This window comes from Cryptotermes secundus, unplaced genomic scaffold (genome assembly GCF_002891405.2).
Source record: "Cryptotermes secundus unplaced genomic scaffold, Csec_1.0 scaffold1009, whole genome shotgun sequence".
Classification (NCBI taxonomy): domain Eukaryota; kingdom Metazoa; phylum Arthropoda; class Insecta; order Blattodea; family Kalotermitidae; genus Cryptotermes; species Cryptotermes secundus.
Window position 1 is genome coordinate 1,244,419 of NW_019744133.1, and position 26,849 is coordinate 1,271,267.

A 26,849-nucleotide genomic window follows, 5' to 3' on the forward strand; every position below is an offset into this window, starting at 1 on the left:
GCGCCCCACATCAACAAACCTGCAACTGTCCGACAGTAATAAAAATATGGTCATCGGCGTCAGAGGGATGCTAATATAAGACTCAGACTCGGAAGTGAAGTCTCATCTTACATTGAACGGAAGATATATTCCGTTTGTAAATAGGGCAAAATATCTCGGTGTAATCTTCGATAAGAGGGTTACATGGAGACTGAACATAGAAATGATCGAAGCCTAGGCCTTCAGAATATTTATTAGAGTGTATTCCCTATTCAAAAGTGAGAGATTAAGCGCTAACATTAAACTGACCCTCCACAAAGCTCTCATTAGATCCGTAATGACTTATGCTAGTCCCGCCTGGGTATTTTCGGCAGACACCCATCTAGTGAAATTGCAGCGCCTGCAAAACAAGGGTATCCGCACCACTGGCAATTTTCCAAGGCGTACACCGGTCCGCGATTTGCACATGGCATTCAAAATGCCGTACATATAGGATTACTTACTTACTTACTCATGGAGCTGAGACCTTCTTGAGGAGCCGCCAATTCTGCAGCTACTCAAGAATTTCCCAGCATTTTATGGAATCCAAAGGTTTATTACCGTGTTCACATGAGCCCTCCGCTGGTCCCTATCCCGAGCCAGATCTATTCAGTCCATACCATCCCATCCTACCTCTCTAAGATCCATTTTAATATTGTCCACCCACCTACGCCTTGATCTTCAACAAGCAGAAGTCATACAAAATCATGATAACGGAGTAGTTCGAAAATATTGGACAAGGCAAAACCCGACATACAAAGTATAAGAGGCTTAAACTTGGCAGCGGTCAAGCATACGACTGCTCAAGTAGCTGAACTGCCGTTGTAGCGGAAGCTACAAGAAATAGAGCATAATCTGCTGTACTGAGTCTGGACTTACAGAGACCCTGTATATATTGTATATACATTTTAACATGTTCAACATATAAGATGTAAACATCTTTTACATTATGACAAACGACTTACTACTGCAGACAACGACTCTGACAAAAGACAGATCCGTCCTCTGGTCAGAGAGGGCTACCTTTAATAACAAGACCGTAACTGTCAAACAGTAATAACTATCCGGTCATGAGCCCCAGATGGGGCTCGACACCAAGACTGAATGACTGACCGTCAGTCGCAATGTGACTTTGACTCTGAGAAGTGAAGTCAGAAAAGGACCAGAATAAGAGGGAACACAAAGTGCGTGAACTGTTATAACCGAGTGCGATAGTGAGAGTGACGCCAATAGACCTAGTCGTCAAATCTGGACTCCACAATTATTAGTCACCCGTACCCCCTATACACCTAACAACATTGTAGTTATTTAATGTTCGATCACCTCTAAAAGACGTTTACTGGACTAAGATACAAAGCAGTGACTTAAAACATGACCAGTGTAACACTCACTGAGAACTGAACGGGAAGCCACATAATTTCTTTTGCAATTTTTGGAACTATTAATTTTCAGTCTTATTATGTTATCAAGAATACCACTGCCGCCGAAGTTGAACTCAGTCCCCCACGAACAACATGCACGGTCAGTCGTAAATCGTCCCCTTTACACACGGTGTCCCAGGTAAATATTCTGGGAGGTCATAGTATCGGTCATTCTAAGACCACGCCATAGCTCAAGCACTTACTTAGTTGCTGGCTTCCCACTGCGGCGGCCAGGGTTCAAACCCGGGTCTGGTCAAGTGGGATTTGTGGTGGGTAAAGTGGCGCTGGGGTAGGTTTTCTCCGAGTACTTCGGTTTCTCCTGCCACTCTTCAATCCACCAAATTCTCCATCATCATAATCACCTGAGGCAGGTACAATAGGCCTATCAGTGGCCGCCTTGCGGAGTGGACCCAACTGGACTCACCCCCCCTATGGGAATTAAAAGAGAAATCTGTTGTTCTAAGCAAAAAGTGTATATGTACATGTACCTTATTCCCAACGGTTTCCGAGATAGAGCTATTTCACTGAACAATACACTGTACAGACGAGCAGAACGCTATGTCCTCACACGAGTTGCAAAGTGCAGTGATGTTGACGGCGGAATTTTCGAAAACGTAAACTGTACCAACTTTGTCACTTGAACAATAAATACCGGTATTAGAAACAGTACGTAATATCTCTATCTTATCAACTATTTTGGAACTGTACAGTGAAATAGCTCTTTCTCGGAAACCGTTCGGAATAGGGCACCTGTACAATATACTTTTTTTTTTTTGCTTAGAATGACCGATACTATAATCTCCCAGAATATTCACCTTTCTTCCTGGGATATTTCTGTATATCGTATCCACAGCAAACTATGTCAACACACAGAACAGACACGATATACTGACCTAAGACATAACTTCCCCGTACAACGTGTCAACTCTCGACGCCACATAGCCTCGATATGACAGCGTCCTTAACTAACTTTGAAATAAATACGTGTTGCTTGTAGATACTTTGCTATCGTAAGCATAAATTTCGTAACGGCACTGATAACTTTGAGGTTCAAAATTTATGATATACTTCTCAAGTATCGTAGAAAATGTAAACAGAAACAGAACATACGGCTTTTTTTTTATTATTGCTGATCTGTATCTTCAATTTTTGTTTTCTCTAGAAGAAAATGTCTCCACCGATCTCCATGGTACCACATAAAAAATTATTCTGAACCATTTTCTTTACTTTTACCATCGTCCAGTATTCTAAACAAAAAAATGTTTCAGAAAGTGGATCTGTTTCCGTCAAGAGAGGAAGGGAGGCAGCTACTCTGCTGGGTCCGTGAGACGAAGCTAACCTCAATCACTGGACCGGATGATGGGCGAAGTCCAAAAATCCAGCAGTCCCGAGCGTTATACACCATCGGCCACTTAGAATCTACACCTTTTTACAGGTTATGACATAAAATTAACTGACAACGGTGCAAGATGGTGACATTTAGTAAACGCGATATACATTTTTTTAGTTTCATTTGCTGATATGAGCCTACTTACGTATCACGTACACTGCAGAATTTTATTCTGAAGTTCCCTCTTAAACGTACTGCGGAGATTACAAGTCATCGGAACTGAGGGTTTTCTTAATTTTCCTCAATTTACCCAAGAGAATCTCTGTGAAATTTAAAATGGTCCACGGCTTTCTCCTTCCGAATCTTTAGTCATTCAGCCATTCACGATAACTTCCGAAACTAATGAATCTATATAAAAAGGTGAAGTTATCCCTGTACCTGGCCGTGGAGGAGCATAAGGTTGCAAGGCGCCGAGGCCCACACACTTTCTAGACAATCGGCCCACAGATGGAGGTGAGGTTGCCATTTACGCCCAGCAAGATTCTTGGTACTCATTTTTCTCAGAGGTTGAGTCGACCCCAGGGCCACAGTGCGGATGTAAGGATTAGGTAAATTGAAAAATCTAACGATCGCATCGGGAATCGAACCAGCGACCTTCCGGCTTCTAGAATACTGCTTAAAATAACTACAATACCGCGTGCCCCCACATGACGCTGTGTCTTTTTCAATTGAAACAGCCAAATTTCATAATAAAAATCAATACATTAACCGAATGAACAAACAGTATGTTTACAAAACTGACTGTCCTTTCTGTCTGAAAAATAACGTACTGGCTGCAGATGTGGGATCGCAGGCACCTTACAGCCCGGGTGCAAAGTTCACCCCAGAGTCGCATTACGTAAGGGAACGAGGACGCGAAAGCTGAATATCTGACGTCTCTGCGATGTACATCCCCCAGGGGACATGGAACTCACCTCTCTGCTTGTAAGTCTGAGTATATACGGACCACACACACACCGCATGTTAAGGGCCCAACTCAGGGCTCTGGCGCTACGATAGTCTTCACGACTCGTAGAGTCGACAGAAAGAAATACTGATATACAGGGAAAGAACAGAAGGCAGAAGAAGATAAAGCTATCCGTGTAATATGCCGTGGAGGTCTGGAGGGTTGTGAGACGTCGAGACTCCCATATTTTCTCTAGACAATCAGCTCACAGATGGCGGTGAGATGTCAACCTTACGCGCCGGTCATACTTCAACCCCCAGGAATATTCCTCGTACTCATTTCTGTTAGAGGCTGAGTCGACTCCAGGGCCGTAGTGAGGCTGGAAGAGTTAGGTAAAGTGAAAAATCGAATGACCTCAACGGGGAAGACGAATAAGATTTCCTTTTTAATTCGAGAAGTGAGGTGAGACGTGTGGGAGAGGTACGTCGGCCACTAGTGGACCTACTGTACCAGCCGAGGAAGATGACGAGTGTGCAGCGGGTGGTGGAATGAGAACTGGAAGGGTGAACCTAAATAAATGGAGAAAACCTTTCCCAGTACCACGCAAATGACGTGATTTGCTATCGAACCCGGGTCGCCGCGTAGAACCGCCTGACCTATGAGTCGGCCTCAAAATATGCTGACTGTAACACATTTACGAGAGAGGATTTGTCAAGAGCTGACAAAAATACACAATAAGAAGATGCGCATTTCGTATCCTTAATGCATTGTTGTTAGGGTGGCCAAGTAAAGCGGGACTGCATCAGTGATCCCCAAACTTTGGGGGGGGGGGCGTCAGGGATTTTCAGATGCCAGTTGAGGCTATTAGAGAGAAAAGTGTGAACGTTTAATGTTAAGTTCAGCTGAAACAATTCTTCACAGCTGCGTTTACTCATGTTCCGTAAGCCTCCGTCAGAGATGTTAATCTTGACACTAAAAACAAGAGCGATCAGATTTCAAAATCCATCGGCATTAGCCATAACCAAGTAAAAGGCAGGCTGCAGCATTTATATTTTCCAGTTCTGATTTGTTTACTCACAGGTTTAGTAGCTAACTAACTTCATGGAGCTGAGCCCTTCTTGAGAAGCCGCCAGTTGTGCAGCTACTCAAGAACTTCACAGCGTTTTATGGAACGCAAAGCTTCATCACAGTGTTCACAAGAGCCCTCCAGTGATCCCTATCCTGAGCCAGATCGATCCAGTCCATATCATTGCATCCTATCTCTTAAGATCCATTTTAATATTATCCACCCATCTACGTCCTGGTCTTCCTAGTGACTTCTTTCCTTCTGCCTTTCCCACCAATATCATATATGCATTCCTCTTCTACCCCATTCGTGCGACATGCCCTGCCCATATCATCTGCATTGACCTGATCACTCTAATTATACTTGGCGAAGGCTACAAGTATTGCTGTAATATTTTCGTCGTAGAGGAGTCTCAGTGGAAATTCACAATTCCGAAGCTTCAGTCGTACGGAGGCAGGAATTGCTGCACATTCTGCATACAGTCACAATTACAGTTTCCTTGCACTTCTCCATTATCAGTTATTCTAAAAACTTGAGAACACAGCGTTTCAGAAACCGATTGTTTTTCTGTCCTCAGGTGATGGGGAGACACCTACTCTGTTGGGTCCCTTAGAAAGAGCTAACCACAATCACTGGACTCAATCGTTATCGTCAGAGCCCTTCAGAATTTACTTATTCTGAACCTATTTATTCGTATGCAGGCGAAATCAGATAGAGCTCTCAGGTGAATCAGATTTAGTTAATAGGTGAATGAGACTGAGCTCTTAGGTGAACTGGGTACGGCTTATAGGTGAATCAGATATATGTCCATGGTTTATGCTGACCGTCTTACAGTGCACACACTTTTTCACCTTATTCTTCACTTCCACACTACATGTTTCAGCACTAATGTGCCATCTTCAGGTGTCCTTATGCACGTTAAACTATTGTACTGCATGCCATGATGTCTTCATTCTAAAATGAATAAAATCTGTATTCGTCATATATGTCGATGAATTCTAAATACTAAAACTTTTCAGGATTCGTCCTACGTCGCAGATATAGTTATTAGGTGATTGAGATAGAGCTCTTAGGCGAATTAGGTACAGCTATTAGGTAAATCGGCATGTATTGTCTTCGTTCGCTTGGAAACCGGGATCGTGGGTTCGAATCCCACTCAGGGCATGGATGTTTAGTTTGTGTGCGCGCGTTTTTCTGTGTCTGTGTACAGGTAGAGGCCTTGCGACGAGCTGATCACCCGCCCAAGGAGTCCTACCGAATGTGTAAGATCTAGAAAAACCGAAGTGAACGGAGAGGTTCATGGAGGTAGGCCTAGGCCCACTGGGGCTGTAGTGCCAAGGGAAAAAAAAAGATGAATCAGATAGAGCTCCTAGGTGAATTAAATAAAGCTATTAGGTGAACTGGATACAGCTTATAGGTGAATCAGCCACAGCTCTTAGGTGAATCAGATATAGCTATGTACTACAGTAGTGAACTGACTCACCGTCAGGTACGGCGCTCGACGTCATTAGGAAGTTGACGCAGGCGGCGCCGGTGCCATGTCCAACAATGGTGACGTTGGTGGGGTCTCCACCGAACACAGCGATGTTTTCTTGCAGCCAATGCAGTGCGGCTATCTGGTCCATGAGGCCGTAGTTCGCAGGGGAGCGCAGGTACGAGTCTGTGTTGGCATTCAGGAACCCTGCACCAACAACAGCCATTATAAGTGACTAACTCAATGACCAAGAGAAGCTAAAAGTCACTCAGATAGACAAGAAATTCTAGTCTTTCATTACACAGGTCCAAAAGAACTGTTCATTCAGTCCTCATACTATAAATAAATAGGCGTACAGACCAGATGCTAGGAAAAGATCTCGAAACAAACGAGACAACAGCCGTTGCTTGGTAACAGCTGGTAAACACGTCAAGGATATTCGATCTCATGCTAGGCAACGGTCCATAGCAAAAGTAAAGGAACTGTTGGGGGTGGCTGGGTCTGCCACGGGGTTATAAAACGAGCACCCCTGGAGAATAGGGGTAGTGCTGTAATTACATGTAGTTCCGAGTTGTGTGTATAAGCAGTAAATAAATCCATTCACCAATCCATACCCCGCCGGTCACGGTAGCCGAGCGGTCTAAGGCATGTACTGTCTTCGCTCGCTTAGAGACCGGGATCGTGGGTTCGAATCCCACGCAGGCCATGGATGTTTAGTTTGTGTGTGTGTGCGTATTTGTGTTTGTGTACAGGTAGAGGCCTTGCGACGAGCTGATCACCCGCCCAAGGAGTCCTACCGAATGTGTAAGATCTAGAAAAACCGAAGTGAACGGAGAAGTTCATGGAGGAAGGCCTAGGCCCACTGGGGCTGTAGTGCCAAGGGGGAAAAAAATCCATACCCCGTCTATAGTCACACCTCAAAATACGTGACTTTATTAATCTTGAAGCGTGTCAGGTTCTCATGGCGATGGTTATGAAGACTTATATCTTCTGGGATATGCTCATCTTCCTACTTGCTTCACTCTGGTTTCTTGTCTTGTTAATTTGTTGAGTCTGAAGATCGAGGAGACTTCGATGGGAGGGTAACATGAGGACTTCAATACAAATTGGTGCACATATTAACGAGCTGAGTAGCTATCAGATTATCAAGAAAGATTCTGTTCCATTGATTTAGATACATTGCCAGTTATGCCGAAACCACAAACCTGGTGCTGTGCAAATCAGAGATGCTCCGAACAAGTCACTGTGAGACTATAGGGTGACAGCAGGAACCCAAATACCTTTGCAACTTCTCTGAACCTACAGCAAGCTATAAAATGTTCCTGTACAGTCACGAGAAGTGCAGTTCTGCACACTGTTGCAGGTCCCTATCAGGCTGTACGGTGATTGCAAGGGTTTGAGGTTCTCCCAGCGTTGGTTATCTTCTGGATATAACACTGTAGTTCGCTGAAAGTCAACAGACTTTCGAACGAACATGTTGCCTCCATTATCAGGGTCGAGTACGCCAAGCAAAATAACAGTGTGAGGGAAGCGGTAGAAGATACAATTCTTCTTAAGAACCTAAATGATTTTACAAATCCAGTCTCCGAAACGTCGTGTTTAAAAAAAAAATTCGATGGATAAATTCCAGAAACATAATATTTGTACCAACATAATGTAATTCATACAATCCCGTAACGTATCTGGGATGTAATTGCTCGTCGGTGCCTTGAACTGAAAGTCCATATGCAGGATGATTTTACAGCACATCCAAACGGTATTTTCAAAAGAACAAAAAGTCGTTCCTTCACAAAACATTCGTACGTTTCCCATGATGGGTTCAGTTAATTCTACAAAGTAATTTTGTCCTTTTTTATTGGTGTGTTGTGACAGTTTGTACCAAAGCGATAGGATCTGACATCGCTTGCTGTCTGCCCATACGCCAGGGGGCAGCAGTCGAGTACGGACCGCTACAGAGATAGCAATAGTTAGCTTTGATGGCGTGAGGAGGGCGGGGGAGGGGAGTGGGCTGCATAATAATCACGTAGCGTCTATTCCAGCACCAATCTCCCTTCCTACATTTCACCCTAATTACAGTCAGATGTCCGTTTTCCCACTAGCACTTAGTACTTGCTACGAACGGAGAATATCGGACGCCACTAAGCGGTACAGAACTTATACAATTCATAACGTGATCGTCGATTGTTACATCATTGCGCAAGCGTACGTAGCGACATATGGAAAGGTAATATACGTTTGTCCGTATGCCACTCAGCATCCATTACCTCCCAAATCATATGGAACAGACCGTGCAGATTCTAGATTTGAATTCGAGTGGTGTTCGTTTCGAATCTCGACCGGAATATTGTCAACTGTATTTTTCTTTGTAGTTTTCCTAAATTTTTGTAAGAAAATACTGGAATAGAAAATGAAAGCTATCCCTATAACAGGCCGTGGAGGCCCATAGGGTTGTGAGACGTCAAGGCTCCCACATTTTCTAGACACTCGGCTCACAGATGACAGCGAGGTTGTCAGTCTTAAGCGCCGGCCGCCCTTTACCCACAGGGAGATTCCTGGTACTCATTTCTGTTAGAGGTTGAGCCCCCCTTAAGGCCACAGTGCGGCTGAACAGATTAAGTCAGTTGAAAAATTCAATGAGATCGGGAATCGAACTCGCTGACTTCCGGCTTGTAGCATAGAGCCTCAATCACGACTGCTTCTTTCCAAATACTTTCAAATTCATTGCTTAGTCATCCTGTTACATGGTACAGATGCTTCAAGCTTCGTAAAAGCCCCCCCCCCCCAAAAAAAGAAAGACATGGCGAAAGTTAACGAAATTTTGTATCGGTCTAGTTGGTGAAAACCTACTAATACAACATGAAAATATGACAAATAATCGATCCTTTTTGGCCTACATGTTTTGGCTATTCAGCCACCTTCAGGAATTTTTTACTGTTTTCAAAAAGCACAGGTACTTCCACCTATAGTGTCATTTTGGGCAAATAATGAATAATAAATTACATGTAGTTTCGACATCGTAACGAGTTAAATGATACCCAAGTGTAGCACTGAATAAAAAACGTATTTTGAACTCAATTTTATCGTCAAAATTTTAAAGGCTTACAGCAATTACATTTCAAGGTTATTACAACACAGAAATCTAGCGGGTTTAAAGTCGGGTGACCGAGAGGGCCAAGCCACAGGTTCACCTCTTCCTTTCAATTTTCTTCAAGGTCTTTAAAAATTCCGTTAGCGCTCTGGCGAAATGAGATGTTCCGTCATAGCGCAGCTACGTTCGTCTTGGTCTTAACATCTTCTACGTGTATGCAGCAGCAACTCATTTTCCAGCAAGAAATTCTGCAATACTGAGCAGATTGATGTCCCCTGATAACATATGTTCCAAACAGGTTATTGTCTAATATTCCACGCGACACGTTAACTAATACTCGGCAATGAAAATGACACACTGCTATGTCACGTGAGTTTGTGTGCCATCTCTGATAAACTGAGCCTCATCCGCGATCGCAAACAAACAGGTTCCCACAGCAACAGTCCGCGCGCAGCAGTGGAGGTACTGTTGGAAATTATATTTTCTATGGTGGTCCGTGCCGAGTTAAAAGCGGGACGAAGGGAAGGCTCAGAGCAGTTGGAAGGGAGCCGCTATTTAAGAACACTTGAGCCCGGAAGCAGAGGGACAGCCACTGTTAGAGGCCGTTACCAGGAAACGACTAGTAGAGACTGTAACAGACTGAGGACATCAGCATGTGTGCTCTAGTGATTTGTAAAGAGTGGGGATCAGCGATGGCTCTATAATTAAGTGGAATTATGAGTTGTGTGATAGTGTTCAATAAATCCAATATCCAATCCAAAACCCCATCCATAGTCACTCATACACGTGATAACTAGAGTCAGAAGTAGGACTGAATTGAGTTGTGAACTGTGTACCGTCAGAGTTGAACTCAGGAGACGGATAGTTATGGAGGATTTCGAAAGCCTAATAGCCGAAATAGGTGGGCTCGAAGCCGTGATACGTAACAACCAAGCCAAAATAGGGTCTGAAATAAAAACCATTCAAGACGGACGAGAGGAGATGAAAGCCCAGGTGGGTCCCCCGCCTCCCAGATCGATGGCAACCGAGAAGAGATGAAAGAAGAAATAAAATCTGGCCAAGCGGAAATGAAAGCCACAGTAACCGCCATCTTACAAAAGATGAAGTCCTGGCGAGAAACGAAGGCCTGTCTGGAGAAGATGGAGGCCAATCCAGGAGAAATGAAGTCCGTAGCGGATAATGAAGAAGTCCCTGAAGAAGTTGCTGCAGTGAAAACTGTCAGGAGCACTGAAGAAGCGGTATGGGGACCGTAGGACGTCGCCAACAGCTACAGAAACGGCTCCAGAGCGTTGGTGGGTCCCGGAAGAAACTGGCCGCTGTCTGCAGAGCGATGACCCGCCGTGCAGGAGTGGCACGGTTTGTAGGACTCCGTCTTACAGGACCGACGGCCCAACAGAGACCACAGAAAAATCGGACCATGGACAACGTTGCAAGAGAAACCTCGAAAGACGGACGTTCGGGAAGAAACGCCGGGTGCAATCCGACTGAAAGTGCGATTACATATGGGAAGCGGGAGAACACTCAACACGATCTTCAGGCTGGAGATCGTGATGCGAACAGTCGGGTCTTCTGTCAGGATTCGAAGAACGAGTGTCCAAAAATTGTCGAGGAGCTGGTCACCGCCAAATCGAAAGAACAGACTGCTCACAGCTGCACAGAGAGAGCACAGCCACCCAGAAACTTTGCCGCACCGACCGGAAAAGAAGAAATGACAGTACGCCTCTAGGCAATTCGGGACGAATAGCCTTAAGACGGAGGCAACGTAGGGTGCAGAGCCGTTTCTAGGCAACCATCAAAAACAAACAGGTTCCCGCAGCAACAGTGGAGGTACTGTTGGAAACGGTGTCTTATACAGTGGTCCGTGACGAATAGTTACAAGCGGGACGAAGTGAAGACTTAGAAGACTTGAAAGGGAGATGTCATTCAGAGTAACATCAACTGTTAGAAGCCGTTACCAGGAAACGACTAGCGAAGACTGAGAAGACTTTATACGTACCGTGGTTATAGTGATATTTGGGGCGTGTAATTCGGTGGGACTGTTATGACTTCTAGTCAGGGATATGGAAGAGTTAAATAAATCCAAATATCCAACACCCCGTCGAGAGTCACTCATACAAATGATAACTCACGAAAACTCTCGATAGTACTCTAACAGAAGTCATTACTGCCGCTGAACTATTGACAATGACTTCAAAAACACCGTGGAAAAGAACATTTCCTTTACTCTATAAATACTTCCCTTGGCCAACATGCTTCTGCCCCTAGGCCGACTTCAGGCGTGTTGTCTGTTCAGACAGTTATAACAGGAAGATTTATCATTAAGTCTATATATTACAGTTTTTAGCATTACATGTACAGAATGTCTCAGGAGGAAAGGTCAATATTCTGGGAGGTTACAGGATCGGCCATTCTAAGCAAAAAAAAAAAGAATGTATACGTACGGTTTCCGAGATAGAGCTATTTCACTGTACAATTCCAAAATTGTTGATAAGAAAGAGATATTACGTACTGTTTCTAATACCGGTATTTATTGTTCAAGTGACAAGTTGGTACAGTTTACCTAGTGTAATACATTTTAGAACATTCCCCCGTCAACATCAACGCACTTTCAAACTCGCGTGAGAACATGGCGCGTTGCTCGTCTGTACAGTGAGACAGCTCTATCACGGAAACCGCTCGGAATAAGACACATGTACACACACACACGTTTTGCTTAGAATGACCGGCATTATGACCTCCCAGAATAATGACCCTTCCTCCTGGGACATTCTGTATGGATAGGGTTTCTCATCTGTTTGGAAATACAGCGTTAGCAATTCTGTGTTATACGTAATCATCCTTTAATTGTTTATCCATTTACGTATTTTGATAGTTTTCTTAGTCATACTCGTACATCTTTGACAATGTCCTCCGGTGCTGACCCCTCGTGAAATATTTCTGTTTATGGTGGTAAGTCGACTTGCTGTCCTCAGTCTTAAACATTACATATGTAACTACGTATACGGTATTCCCAGAGCATGGGCCTTAACGGACAGACTTTACTGGGGATTTGGGTATTTCATTTTTCACACAAGTGCAATTTGAGGTAGGCTTAAATGAAACTGAAGAGCTTGTATATGCTGTGCCGTCAGACGCATTGCATGCTGGGAACAGCTTTAAATTATAGCCATGTAGCTCATGTCCGTGTTCCTTCAAATTATGTTGCAGTCACTACAAAGGTCAATTGTGGGCTACTGCAGCTCGACTAATCGGAAACAAATTACTGCCGCGTATTAGAATAATGATTTTATGAAAGGCATGCCTGACGATAACTCCTACGCTGGACATGCAGTGGCGTTGTTAACGTTTATTATGATGTCAGTACCCAAACAGTTGCAACACGACGTGAACTGCGTTGCAACGGTATCAGATATCAGCTATGGTCAATGCAGCTCACGGGCTGCCACGATAGCCTGTCTGACAGGAGACAGATTATAATTCAGGGCAGGGGCCCAAAATTCTGTGATACTGCGATCCCTTATAAAGAGACATTAATTTAGGTTTCCCCTCTCCCATCTTCACAGTCGGCGAAGGGCACATTTCTGCATTTTCTTTGAGGTCCCTATCAAATTATGCAGCTACTGAGTTAAATGTCTGTAAGACTTCTCTGCATCTACAATGAGGTGCAAAATAGTCCTGTGATGTCACGAAAAATGTAGTCCTGCACACTGTAGCAGGTCCGTATCAGACTGTACGGTGACAGCAGGAACCTAAATAGCTTTACAGCCTCTCTACACATACATTAAGAAATAAAATGTTCCTGTATAGGTACGACAAGTGCAGTTTTGCACAATGTTGCAGGTCCCTATCAGGCTGTACGGTGACAGCAGGAACCTGAATAGCTTCACAGCCTCTCTACACATACATTAAGAAATAAAATGTTGGTATACAGCACAGAAATATCCTAAAATGTTTCGCCAGCTGCAGGTGTATTTTCCGAAAGCATCTATACAGAGTGGTTCACGAAGTTTTACTCCCACTTAGGAAGGGCATTCTTGAGGTAATTTGGAACAAAAAATGTTAATATACTAATGGTATCCAACTCATAATTAAAGAGATACAGTTATATGAAAACTGGTGAAAATTTTTTTCTTTGAATTTCAGTCAAAACAAATTAGAAATACAATACAGACACTTTTTAAATAGTTTTTTTTAGGAAAGATGCATTCTAAAACCAAATTCTTTTTCCGATTTCTTAATTTTGCACTGTGCAACATTTTTCATCGATTTTGTGTTAGTTAGTTAGTTAGTTAGTTATTGGAGAGGGTGGGTTTCCCCATGCGCTTAGACCAGTATTGGTCCACTGTGCTTCCCTCTATGATATTCTACCAGTCTCTATACCCTACCGATAATGGTGCGTACCATCAGTCCCGACCAAGCCAGCGAGTTCGGCCACTTGCTTAGCAGTGTCTATAATGCTTCCCCCATCTATCACAGAGGCCTTGGAGACTGCTGTTGGGCGGGAAACGTCCTTGAATTTGGCTCAGTGATCTCCTTTGGAGATATGAGGTTCTTTTGCGTGCCGTAAAGCTACGACACGGGACCCTCGGCTTAAAGTCCCTCCCGGAGGACTTGTTCCCTAAATTCTTCCGCCCTTAAAAATTCGACGACCTCCGCCGGGTATTTGAACCCGCGTACCACGAGTCATGAGGTGGGAACGTTACCTCTAGACTACGGAGGCCGCTTCGATTTTGTGTTACAAAATTACATTATTTGCAGCATCCCATTCTGTAAACATACCAATGGTTGCATATCACACCCTTCTATCAATCTGTTTCCTTTAAATTGTAGTGCTCTGGAAGACGACTGGATTTACATAAGATTTTCAAAAGTGTCTCCCTGCACGTCAACACAATGCGTCGCACGCGTATGAACCGCTCTGCCTATCTACCTACAGACTGGCCGACTATCGGTCGTAACACAAAAACTCAAAATACTTCCAGTCGCATGTGGAGGAGAGGTCGAATACCTCCACCGCATCCCCGAGATTCGTAGGAGGCGACAGAGCGGGAAGTCTCGAATCTGAGACAGTAAAATATGGTCAGAGTCCCACGGAACTCGGATCCGGGAATGACTGTGCTGGCGAGATCCATCAGCAATTGTATAGGGCAGATCCGTCCTCTCGTCAGAGAGAGCGCTCCACATCAACAAACCCGAAACTGTCTGACAGTAATAAAAATGTGGTCGTAAGTCCAAAATGGGTGCTCGACACCAGGACGGACTCTAATAAGGACATACCCGGTCTGGAAAGTTTGCTGAAACATAAGCGGAGGTTAAGGAAACTGTGGCAAGTAACTCCGGATCCAGCACGTAAAACGGCACTCAACTAGGTCGCCAAAACCATCAGACGAATGACACGTAGAAAGGCACTGGAACGGTGGATACAACTATAGGGAACTGTGAGGTCACATTACAAGCCCTGTGGCCTATTGCGAAATCGCTTATGAACAGGGATGGACCAAAGGCACCAACCGCTGTTCATGGACCTTCAGAACAACATATGACCCTGATGAGAAAGCCAAGGTGATAGCGGACTGTTTAGAAAACCAGTTCATATCTCATGACCTATGTGACAAAAGCTACGTGCGACGGGTAGAGACTACAGTCCAAGCTCTACTTGCATCTGTACAAGGCATTCCGTTGGGGAAAGTACGACCTTGTGACATACTCGTACATAAATTAACAAATACATTAAAATTGCGAAAGGCTTGTGGACTTGATGGTATTCCAAATATGCCTAACGCTTACTATTCCTAGTAAGTCGCGACCAGAAGTTCCAAAACCACGATCTAGGGTAAGTAGGAAATTTCGGGACTATCCTCACGAAATGTCTGGAAGATAATTTTTGATTTACACACATGACCTACTGAAATCATGACGAAAGCGTAACAACAGCCAACAAATTCTTCGAAAGTGTGGCAGGAAACAACAGTATATCTAAGATATCATAATTACGTTTGGGAAGAAGTTAACAGCGTGTTAAATTCTCAGCAATTCTCTTCAGAATCATTCACAGAGCGATGACAATTAACTAGAACGTAGAACGTCGAAGATTAAAATTACATAAGAATCTTGTTTCGTACTCTTCACCAAATAAAATTAGGGTGATCACATCAAAGAGGGCCAGGTATGGATTGCATGGGACATGACAGATTCACTAGGGACGGATGACAGAATTAATTCTCTCAATATACTCGTACTATTTACATTTGTAAAACAAACAAACTCCATGGCTTGAGTCCGCCGTCTATCGTCGAAATCAGTGCCAACAGTAGCGACAGAGGGTGTCGCGTGGTCAGCGCAACGGATCCCCACGGCCGTTAATCTCGGCTTTCTAGACCGGAACCGTTATTACCTTGAAATAGCTCTTTAGTTATCCTCAGGAGGCTGAGTGGACCCCGTTCCAGACCCACTACTTCTCAGAAAATCTGGTAGTGGCAGGAATCGAACCCGGACCTCTGGATCTGTAGGCATGAACTGTGACCACTAGACGGCAGAGGCGGTCATCTGCATTTGTACAAGACGGAAATTACCATCTAGTGACATGCAGTTTATTTTCTTGTATTCGTTAAATATAATTAAAATTCCTACTGATGTCACTTTCACACAAGACCGCCTTCAGGGGGTGTACCATATTCAAGGGACGCATTACAACTAACATATTTATTTTAACCTTCGTAAGAAATTTATGACTCGGACATATGAATCCTTTACTTTATATATACAGACATGAGTTGTAACACTGCCCCTGAAAATGGTATTGTTTTAACAACATGTAATTGAAACAAGGAAATAAACTATATGTACACGGCAATTTCTCTCGTTAAAATCGGATGATAATATTAAGACGCGTGTAAAGGTATTGGTCTCTGACAGTAAGGGAGGAGCATAGACTGAGGGTGTTTGAGAACAGGATACTGAGGAGCTTCGTAACTTGTACTCTTCTCCAAGTACAATTAGAATGATCAAGTTAAGGAGGATGAGGTGGGTAGGTCATGTATCACGAATGGGGGAGACGACGAATGCGTATAGGATATTGGTGGGACAGCCGGAAGGAAAGAGACCACAGGGAAGACCAAGGCGTAGGTGGGTGGACAATATTAGAATGGATCTTAGAGAGATAGGATGGGATGGTATGGATTGAATAGATCTGGCTCAGGATAGGGACCAGTGGAAAGCTCTTGTGAACACGGTAATGAACCTTAAGGTTCCATAAAATGCTGGGAAATTCTTGAGTAGCTGCAGAATTGGCGGCTCCTCCTGAAGGGCTCAGCTCCACGAGTGAGTGAGTAAGTAAGTAAGTAAGTAAGTAAAGTGAAGGTATTGGATGCCAGCGTAGAGCCTGGATTCAACAGGCTGAAGCTGAGGCTCGACTGCGAACTTTTAGGCACACGATAATGAAAGGTCAGGATCCACAAAAAAAGAGGGACTTCGTTGGAGAACTCTTTGAGATATAAATTTTCCAAAAAATATCTTGAACTGAAATAGCCATATTCGAAATGTTTAAATTCATTACTTAAAAAGCAGATTAATGTGTCCTGGGAATTTGGTTTGAGAAAGAAAAGCAACAGCATTTTCAAGTTTTGGTAAAAAAAAATCGTGGTACGTTCCATTATTCACTTAAAACAGAGTTATTGTTGGTGTCCGGTGCGTTATTTGAATCTGGGATATTGCAGACGCAAGTCGGATGCTTGGGTCGAGGAGAATGTATTGTTCCGGGCCACAATACAAGATCCAGAACACACGGATCTGGCGCCGTCATTACATATCGCAAAGTACGAGAAATACTTGAGTCACGCTTACGAGTGCCTTTGTTTCTCTGTGTGTCCGTGACACCTCTGCGCTGTTAAGCAGCACACTGACAGCAAGTTTACTGCCGTAGCTGTTCTTCACACGAAGGAACATTCACTTATCTCCCCCCTTCATAACGCACGTATTGTTCCCAGTATACTCCATCTAATTAGGAATGATCTTGCACCATTGTCACTTATTGACGTAGACTGCTATGTCAGTAACAGAAAGTTAATGCATTTTATTTTCAACATATTTCCAGTATCCATACGCCGGTAGGAAATTCAAAACATATATAGATGGAATTATTCTTCAGTAAAGCCAGCTACAGCCGGTAGCGGTAGCCGAGCGGTCTAAGGCGTGCACTGTCTTCGCTCGCTCGGAAGCCGGGATCGTGGGTTCGAATCCCACTCAGGGCATGGATGTTTGTGTGCGTTTTTCTGTGTTTGTGTACAGGTAGAGGCCTTGCGACGAGCTGATCACTCGCCCAAGGAGTCCTACCGCATGTGTAAGATCTAGTAAACCGAAGTGAAACGGAGAGTTTCATGGAGGTAGGCCTAGGCCCAAATTTGGACTGTAGCACCACAGAAAAAAAAAACCCAGCTACACAAGATATGACGTAGCATCCTTCATGGATACGAGAATCAAAAGCTAATTACTTTATGTAACCTTAATACTGTCAGGTATGAGGGGTTGCGTGACTAATAATAATGGGTTGTGAAATGGATGATTGGGTTTATTGGCACTTCTTTACAATTACATCCAATTGTATAACAGCTCACAGTCAGTGACTGCCTAAGACTCGCTCCATTCCTTACTGGACTATGAGTTTCTCTTCTACTGTGACTTAGTTCTGATTTACGAATCGGACATTCCTTCAGCTTCCGTTGTCTGCTGGCTAGCACTCCACCGCTGAACACTCAACTCCCTTACGAAAAGTCGAATTCCGAACGATGGATCCTTATGAACTCTATCGGCAACCACGGAGAATGTCTTCTGCCCGGCTGTCACTGAAACGTGCTTACCTATCCGTTGCCTAACAATGCACTTCCGTTCTGGGTCCACTATTCCGGCTCTCAGGCGTCACGTCACAATATGCAACCTTTTGTAGTTGTGTATCATTGTGTACGGTAGAGGAGTAGCACTGAGCAAAGACTCTTAAGCCTCCCTTTTGAGCTGTCCCATTATGTTTGTAACTTTATGTATCCGGCAGTCACATGGTGAGCACCCCTGCACCATTGTATATCAGAGGTGCTGTGGCAGCTTAACATTTCCTGAGGGGAATGACCCGGAAACGAACCTCAGATTCGGCTACTACATTCCATGCTGTCCGACAGTCGCCTACAGTCGCTAGAATTTATAGTTCATAACGAGGTACAGAGGTCATGAGAACAGATGCACAGGAGAAAGGACGCAGTACCACCCTCTTCTGTGTTTGGGTTCTTATAAACCCGGCGCTGGACGCCCGGGGGGGGGGGCATCTTTGGCGAATCCAGTGGAGGGCAGTCTCCTTGTCTATCTGATCTTCGGTAAGGACTCAGAAATTCTCAACTGTGCTCTGGTCTGGCCAGCGTAACCAACTTCTAACTTGTGTAATTAGTTAGGAGACAATAATCTACAAATTTACATCTTAGTTGAAGCATTGTAGTGAGCTGTCACACTTTGACGGCGCCCACTCATGGAGACAAGTTTCCGCTCGGCTACACCCAACGTTCTCCCACACCAACGAGGGACCAAACCCTTGGAAGAGCGGGATACAACGTATCCTGGTACGCTGACAGACTTAACGATTCACGCATATTTGCCCTTGTCACAGCAAGGGAGGGATGTCTCATGTACAAAGAGACATGTCTTAACATTTCAGTGTTCTTTCTGAACTCCAACTTCTGATGCTTGCAGGACGATGCATAACGTCTTTAGGCAAGGCTCGTCGAGATTCATTCAGACCACCGGGAGACCCACCTTAGCATCTAATCTATTCTAACCAAGTAGTTACTATAGGATTCTGACGATGGTGTATAACACACTGAGATATTGGGTTTTCGGACTTTATCCATCGTCCTAGTTTTNAGTCTATTCTATTCAATCTACTCTGTAATACTGTTGCTACCACTTGGAGCATAGGGCATCCGCGAAACGCTTCGTTTCACTTCAGNTTAAGGCTAGCTCTTTCTAAGGGACCCAAAAGAATAGGTGTTTTTCCCTCACCTGAGGACGGAAACAGATCCAGTTTCCGAAACGTCGTGTTTTTATTAGTTATCTTAAAAACAAGGACGATGGATAAAGTCCGAAAACCCAATATCTCAGTCTATTCTATTCAATCTACTCTGTAATACTGTTGCTACCACTTGGAGCATAGGGCATCCGCGAAACGCTTCGTTTCACTTCAGTTTCCTAATCTAAGACAGTCGGTAGGACCCCTTGGACGGGGGATCAGGACGACGCAAGGCCGCTACCTACACAGGACAATGCAAACACAGAATAAATGCAGACATCAATGCATTCAGTGGGATTCGAATCCAAGATCCCAGCGTTCCAGCGGGCGAAGACATTTCATGCCTTAGGCCGCGCGGCCACTGTGACCGGCCCAAGCTAGGATAAACCAATATACAGCTGAGGTACCGTATATACTATATTACATTGGCAGTAAGTTACCTTGTCGTATTACCCGGTATTCAGTGGATATTTTCATGAAATACAATGTACGGAGATGATGAAAACTGCCTATTAATTAAATCATACATTTAATAAACTACTATTTATTCCTTAAAAAACTATCCATGTAACAGGCCGTGAAGGCCCACAAGGTTGTGAGACGTCGAGGCTCCCACATTTTCTCTAGACAGTCGGCTCACAGATGGCGGTTAGTTTGTCAGTCTTATGCACCAGCCGCCCTTTCCCCCCCCCCAAGATTTCTGGTACTCACAATGCGACTGAAGGCATAGGTCAATTGAAAAAGTCACCTCATCGGTACTCAAACCCGCGACCTTCAGATTTGTAGCATAGTGCCTCAACCAATTATGCTACAGCCCTTGTATTAATGGGAATGTTCAGATCTAATCCTGCCTGCCAGTTTCCAGAGAAGTACCACAGTATTGTTCGGGTTGCATAAAATGCGGGAAAATTCTTGAGTAGCTGAGAGACCGGCAGCTTCGCAAGGGCTCACCTCCATAGAGGTACTCAGTTATCACAGCGTTCTGAGTTGTGCACTGAACATGGAGGATCTCACGTCGAACAATTTTAGAAAATTCAGCACGTAATAGAAAGATTTCTAACGTAGTTACATGTACATTTTACTAAACATGTAACTGACTATTGTGCTATCCTGTATATTAAATTAGCAAAATCAACTTTCCTCTCTCATACAATGCAGCTGCAACCACAGCCCACTTACTTGTTGCCCAGGCCGCGCCATAGCTCAAGCGGTTAGTCGCTGGCTTCCTACTGCGGTGGCCCGGGTTCGATCCCGGGTCTGGTCAAGTGGGATTTGTGGTGGACAAAGGGGAGCTGGGGCAGGTTTTCTCCGAGTACTTCGGTTTCCCCTGCCAATCTTCATTCCACCAATTGCTCCACAATCACCCTCACCTATCATCTGGGGCTGGTACAATAGGCCAGAAGTGGTGGCAGTACAAGGGAACTTAGTCCCACCCCACTAGCAATAAAAAAAAACTTGTTGCCCTATTTCTGTTTACTTCGCCTCACGCACAACCCACGCGCCACACCTAGAAACACGGTCTATACGTCTGACCGCACCGTTATTGTGTAGACGCTGTGTGACAGCATAGTCCAAGGAGATGAAAGACAAACAAGCCACGGTACGTGCATCACAACTGTTGTAGAGATTCAACGTTATTTTCCACATCAGCGATAACCCAATGTATCGTGATTTTACATACATTCCAAACAAAACACTACGATATTGTCCGAAGGGCAGAAAAGAATCCAGTAAAAAATAAACAAGGAAGGCAAAGAAGGCTTGTTTTATATAAGCCATATAGACGGAAAGAGCAGATCACAGTGGCCGTGCGGTCTAAGGCACGAAATGTCTTCGGCTGCTCGAACACTGGGATCCTCAAGATAGAAACGACACGTTCTTCCGAAACGTCGGTTGATTTTCAACAAGACTCTCGGAGTTATATTCTAGAACACAGAAACTTTCATATTTAGCTTCTGTCTGTTCTTTTGGATTCTGACATGGTCTATTCTCTTGCATCAGGGGTGGCCAAATATTCTGGCCGAAGAGCTACATTTGGGATTGGAAGTGTTTTGGAAGGCCGGTAAGGGGCCAACGGAATATTCTTTAATTGTATTTATATCTTAATAAGGGGAACAATTCAATGATAAAAAATCAACCCGAAATGTTTCTCTGTTGATCCGGAAAGAAAACTTGCTACAATGCTTGAAATCTTTAAAACCCACTTTATATTAATTAAAAATTGTATTATCAGCAAATTTCAAAATAGCACTTTGGGTTGAATAAAAGTTCTCGTGGGTTAGATTCGGCTCTCGGACCACAGCTGCTGAACCCAACCTATAACGCACAGGTGCCCATATAAACTTCATTTCAGCTACATTAAAGAAAGAGACCAGTTAAAATCTAAGAACAGATGAGATAATATTGTCACGTGTATGAGTGACTGTAGACGGGTTATGGATTGGTGAATGGATTTATTGACCACTTACAGGTCATAACTACAAATAACTATAATACTATCCCTATTTTCACACTTTACAGTTCATTAAGGCACACAGTCTAGTGTTCTCAGTCTGTTACTAGACGTTTCCTGGTAACGGCTCCAACAATGGCTATTCTTATGCCTTCGGGCTCAAGTTATTTATTCATAAACTCCCGTACAGAACTAACGAAGATGTAATCTTGTCCCGCTTGTAACTTCTCGACACGGACCATGTAGAAAACAGCTTTCCCATTGTTGTAGTCCAACTATCGCTTTATTAAGAAACTGTTGCCTAGCAACAGGCACTGTTCCCTTGTTTGTTTCGAGGGAAATATTAACCGTGCCGATGTCCAGAAACGGCCTCAGTATATAAGGTCACTTCGCTGTCGTTGCATAGCAACGGCTCAACACGCTACAATATCAAAATGGATATTAAAGAATTGGAGTATGTGGGTATAAAAAGGATTCATCTGGCTCAGATTAAGTTCCAGTTGCAGAACTTTATGAACACAAGAATCTACGGGTTCCATAAACGGCGGAAAACGTCTTGACTATCTGAGAAACTATTAGCTTCTGGAGAACGACACTGTTCCTCGGCGTTAATTAGTTTAGTTTGTAGTTCCTGGTACGTTATATCGGCTGTGAGTCTTTCGTCAGGATATACAGCTAATATGAAAAGTTTTATTGCTTCCTCTTAAAAAAGAGAAAATTGATACAGTAAGGCAGTGGCGTCTTTTTATGTCGAAAAGAGTCAATCTTCGGAGGTTACTCTTTCCACTTTTATTTAGGTCTATGATGATGTAGACTCAAATAACTACCCCCTGCAGGAAATACGTCGCAAGGGGTTGGAAAGGGGCGTGCTTCACTTAGTTTCTACACACTGCTATCATAACTTGAAAGTTTTTCAATTTGACATACTCAGCAACATTGACAACCTTTGCTAACAATATTTTGCACTTTAACATACCAAAATTCGAACGTCAGCATATACTCTTCTGTAATTAAACTTTACAAAAAAGCGAATTCTTATTTTTAGTTAAGAATAAACTCAGGAAAGCGTAACAAGTTTATAAGCGACGGTACTGGACAAGATTTTGGGATTCAATCTGGGTGTTAAGAAGAAACTTCTCGCAACTGTGATATTGAAAACGAATTGCAAGAGCACCCTAAGGTTGCGAGACTGTAACAGACAACGGGTACATTTAAATTAGAAAAGCAATATTTAAATTTCGTAATAATGTAACATCACTTGAAAATTTAACGGGCAATCACATAATTTGTTTTATGAGCTTTCGCACTCTTAACTTCCTCTGCTTCATCTTTTATTCTTTTCGAGTCCTAATGTTATCGAACGGTATGTCGAGGCAGACGTTTAACGTCACCTCCAACGAAAACTACACACAAATAGCCAAACGTCAACGGTTTCCTTTGTATGCTGTACTATAATACATAGACATAAATAAAAATATTATCAGCACCCACATAGTACAGATGATATAGAAGACTTCTCGCGTGTTCGTGACACAAAAGATTCTTCATGTTCATTTAGTCCATTAAAAGTTCGACAATTTGTTGTCACTTCAGCTCGGAAATGCATCATTTCAGAGCTTACATCTCACTGTTACATTAACTTCTTACACAATCGCGCGCGCACGCACACGCACACGCGCACGCACACGCGCACGCGCGCACACACACACACACACACAGGGTTATTATAAATGATCTGGTTGGTAAATTAGCGTATTTACGAAAAGGCTAGACGCAAAGCTTGGAATAACAACAGAACAATAAGGGAACACACTATGCTTTCGTTGGCAACACTGACAGTAACTAATCAACAGTAAATGGCACTCCGATCACTATTAGAGGAAAATGACATCTCAAGTGCAGAAGGCTCGGATAGAATGAGCGGATTCCCTGGCCCTCAACACCACCACTCAGCCTCTAACACAAATGAGTACCAGGAATTTTCCTGGGGGGTAAAGGGCGGTAGGCGCGTAGGGCTGACCTTACCGCCGTTTATGAGCCGACTGTCTAGAAGACGTGGCAACCTCGACCTCTCACACCCTTATGGGCCTCCACACGCCGTTACAGGAACAGCTTTACCTTTTCTTTATTTCTGTAACATAAAATTTTAGCTTTCACTTACTTAATATTAATTACAGTACCAAACTTTAGTCGCCAATTCTGCAACTTTAATTGCCACATGAAACAGCGGTTTCCACTTCCACGCGCTCAACAGCAATAGCAAAATTTAGGCGCCACTTCTTCATTATTAATATAAATGTCATCATTTAATAATCACTCCCCTTTTTTCTTTTTTTTTTTCCTTGGCACTACAGCCCCGATGGGCCTAGGCCTACCTCCATGAACCTCTCCGTTCACTTCGGTTTTTCTAGATCTTACACATTCGGTAGGACTCCTTGGGCGGGTGACAAGCTCGTCGCAAGGCCTCTACCTGTACACAAACACAGAGAAACGCACACACACAAACTAAACATCCATGCCCTGAGTGGGATTCGAACCCACGATCCCGGTTTCCAAGCGAGCGAAGACAGTACATGCCTTAGACCGCTTGGCTACCGTGACCGGCCTCCTTTTTCCCTAATATTCCTAAATTCATTGTGAAAACCATACTAGTATATTTTAATCTTCCATTTTCTTCGTCCTATGGAATTAGATTTCGGTAGCTCATCCCACAATATGTTCTGAAACGTCGCTGAAGTATTTATACAGGGCGAGTTCACAATTTCCCACAATCTGGGCCGGACAGAGAGAGAGAGAGCAGGTGCTATGTAATTAACAAGGCTTACATTTAGACTAAGCCGCGGATCATGTGACAAGCCTTAGTTGTGTATACAGATCAGTAGTCCGACAAATCATGGCCTTCCACACTTAGATGACTTTATGAAATGAGTCTAATGAGATATGCCATGTGCCGTTAACGAGATTACGTAAGTAGGTATTAGTTTTCCGTTATAACTAGAGAGGTAGTTCCTTTACACTGTTTCGCCTTCCCCACATCAAGGAGGGAGGGGGTGTTACAACAAGCCGACCTCCTTGTCAACATAGACTTAACTCTTAACTAATTACTGCGTACCGTAAACTTTCCATACCTCATCCCCTGCAATAGGCTTAGCCTACTTGGGGACTACTTCTTAGAGATGTGGGAACAAAAGCAAATTAGTACGATATAAAGGGGACAAGTTACGGTGTGTGGCCGTGAATCTTGGTATAATGTCAACATGAATTGAGAGGGGGAAGTTCTGGATTGTGATAAATGAGATTGTCAGTTACCCTGAGGGCGACAAGGAGGTCAGTGTTGTCACGAACAAGACGGGTGTTCAATACAGGACATCTCAATTCATTGTATGTCCCATGAAAGGAATACTAATAAAACAAACTCCGTGGCCTGTAGTCCGCAAGCGAACTATACCGATCGAGAGACCGCCGCTTATCGGCGAAGATAGTGCAGACTTTTGCGGATAGAAGGTGTCACGTGTTCAGTGCAACGGATCCCCATGGCCGTTAACCTCGGTTTTCTAGACCGGAGCCGCTGTTTCCTTGACACAGCTCCTCAATTATCCTAACGAGGCTGAGAACCCCGTTCCAGACCCACTACTTCTCAGGAAATCTTGGAAATCGAACCTGGGACCTCTGGATCTGTAGCCAGGAACTCTGACAACTAGACCACAGAGGCGGTCATGAAAAGAATGCTACGGTTAGGAAAACATCTTGAAATCTATCCTTTAACATGGACATGGGATCAAACTAAAGCTGACGTAGTAGAAGGCCGGCGACTAACTACCTGAGAGAAAATACGGCTCCTCTGAGCACGGTTATGAACCGTACAGTTAGGTGGGAATATTTCGTGACTAGATGAGCCACTATGAGCGTTTCAAGACGGTCTCTGCTTCGTGGGGGTAGTTAATTAGTTTTTTGACTCTGCTGATGCGCGAGGCACGCAAGTCTATCGTTATGCTAACGCCGAAGTTATTATTGTTAGATTAACATCTGACGAATTGTTACAATAAAACCAAGCAGGAAAATTATCATTAACAGAACAGCGGTTGTGTACAGTAGCCGCCCTACGCCTGTGATACCGCTACATTACTGAGCTCTCCATCCTTCATGACAACGGCTTTAAAATGAACCTGCAGATCTGAGGTTCTCACAGCGGTACGTATCCTGGTAACGCGACAAGACGTTAATGGTTTCCGGATTAGATGAAGCGATTTATTGAATAATTTGTTTACAATTACAATAAGTCACCTAGAAATAACGTCCTCCACACGATACAACTTGACCAGTCTGTCGTCTTTTGAATTTCGTCTTCAATTTACGAAATATTATTTGGGCTTATTACCTTTACAGGCAACTGAAATGTAAACAAAATCGGTGAAGCCGTTTTCGAGAAAATTTGTTCTTACGCTTCTGGACCGCTAGAGAACGTACCGTTTGTAGCATGTAGATCCGTTGCTAAGTAATGATTCTGAAAACAACGGCCGCTGCTAGGCAACAGCCCGCTTGACACGTCATGCAACAATAGAGAAACTGTTGAGAGAGGTGTCTTCTGTGTAAATCTATGCCGAGACTATATAAACAGTGCAGTGGAGTCGAATCCCACGTGGAGGCGGGTTCGAATACCTCCATCATAGCACTCCCAGTCGTAGGAGGCGATGAAAAGGGAACCCAGTGCCTGGGGTATAATTGGGCCTCCTTGTTCCTGGGAGATATAAGTATGGGGACCTCTCCCTCCAGGTAGGGGGAGTCTCGATTGTTAAACAGTAAAATGTGGTCATCAGTCCGGCGGGACTCAGACCTGAGAATGACTGTGCTGGCGAGGACCAGCAACAACTGTAAACGATAGACTCATCCTTTCATCACAGAGGATGTTAAATAAGGACTACAATATAAATAAAACAAAAATTCTGGTCGTGGGTCTCAAAGGGCTTGTCACCAAGACGAACTGTTTGGCGGTAAACCGCCAGTCGTAA

The 26,849-nt window shown here is 43.8% G+C and overlaps 1 protein-coding gene across 2 annotated transcripts in view; it reads right to left on the reverse strand.

Moving 5' to 3' along the window:
* Positions 1-26,849, reverse strand: part of LOC111874568 (neuroligin-2) — a 169,162-nt gene that overhangs the window by 96,220 nt on the left and 46,093 nt on the right. For both annotated transcript variants that reach the window (XM_023870174.2, XM_033755506.1), the window contains exon 3: positions 6,265-6,462. In XM_023870174.2, coding sequence (XP_023725942.1) covers positions 6,265-6,462 — 198 coding nt within the window. The remainder of the gene's footprint in view (positions 1-6,264; positions 6,463-26,849) is intronic.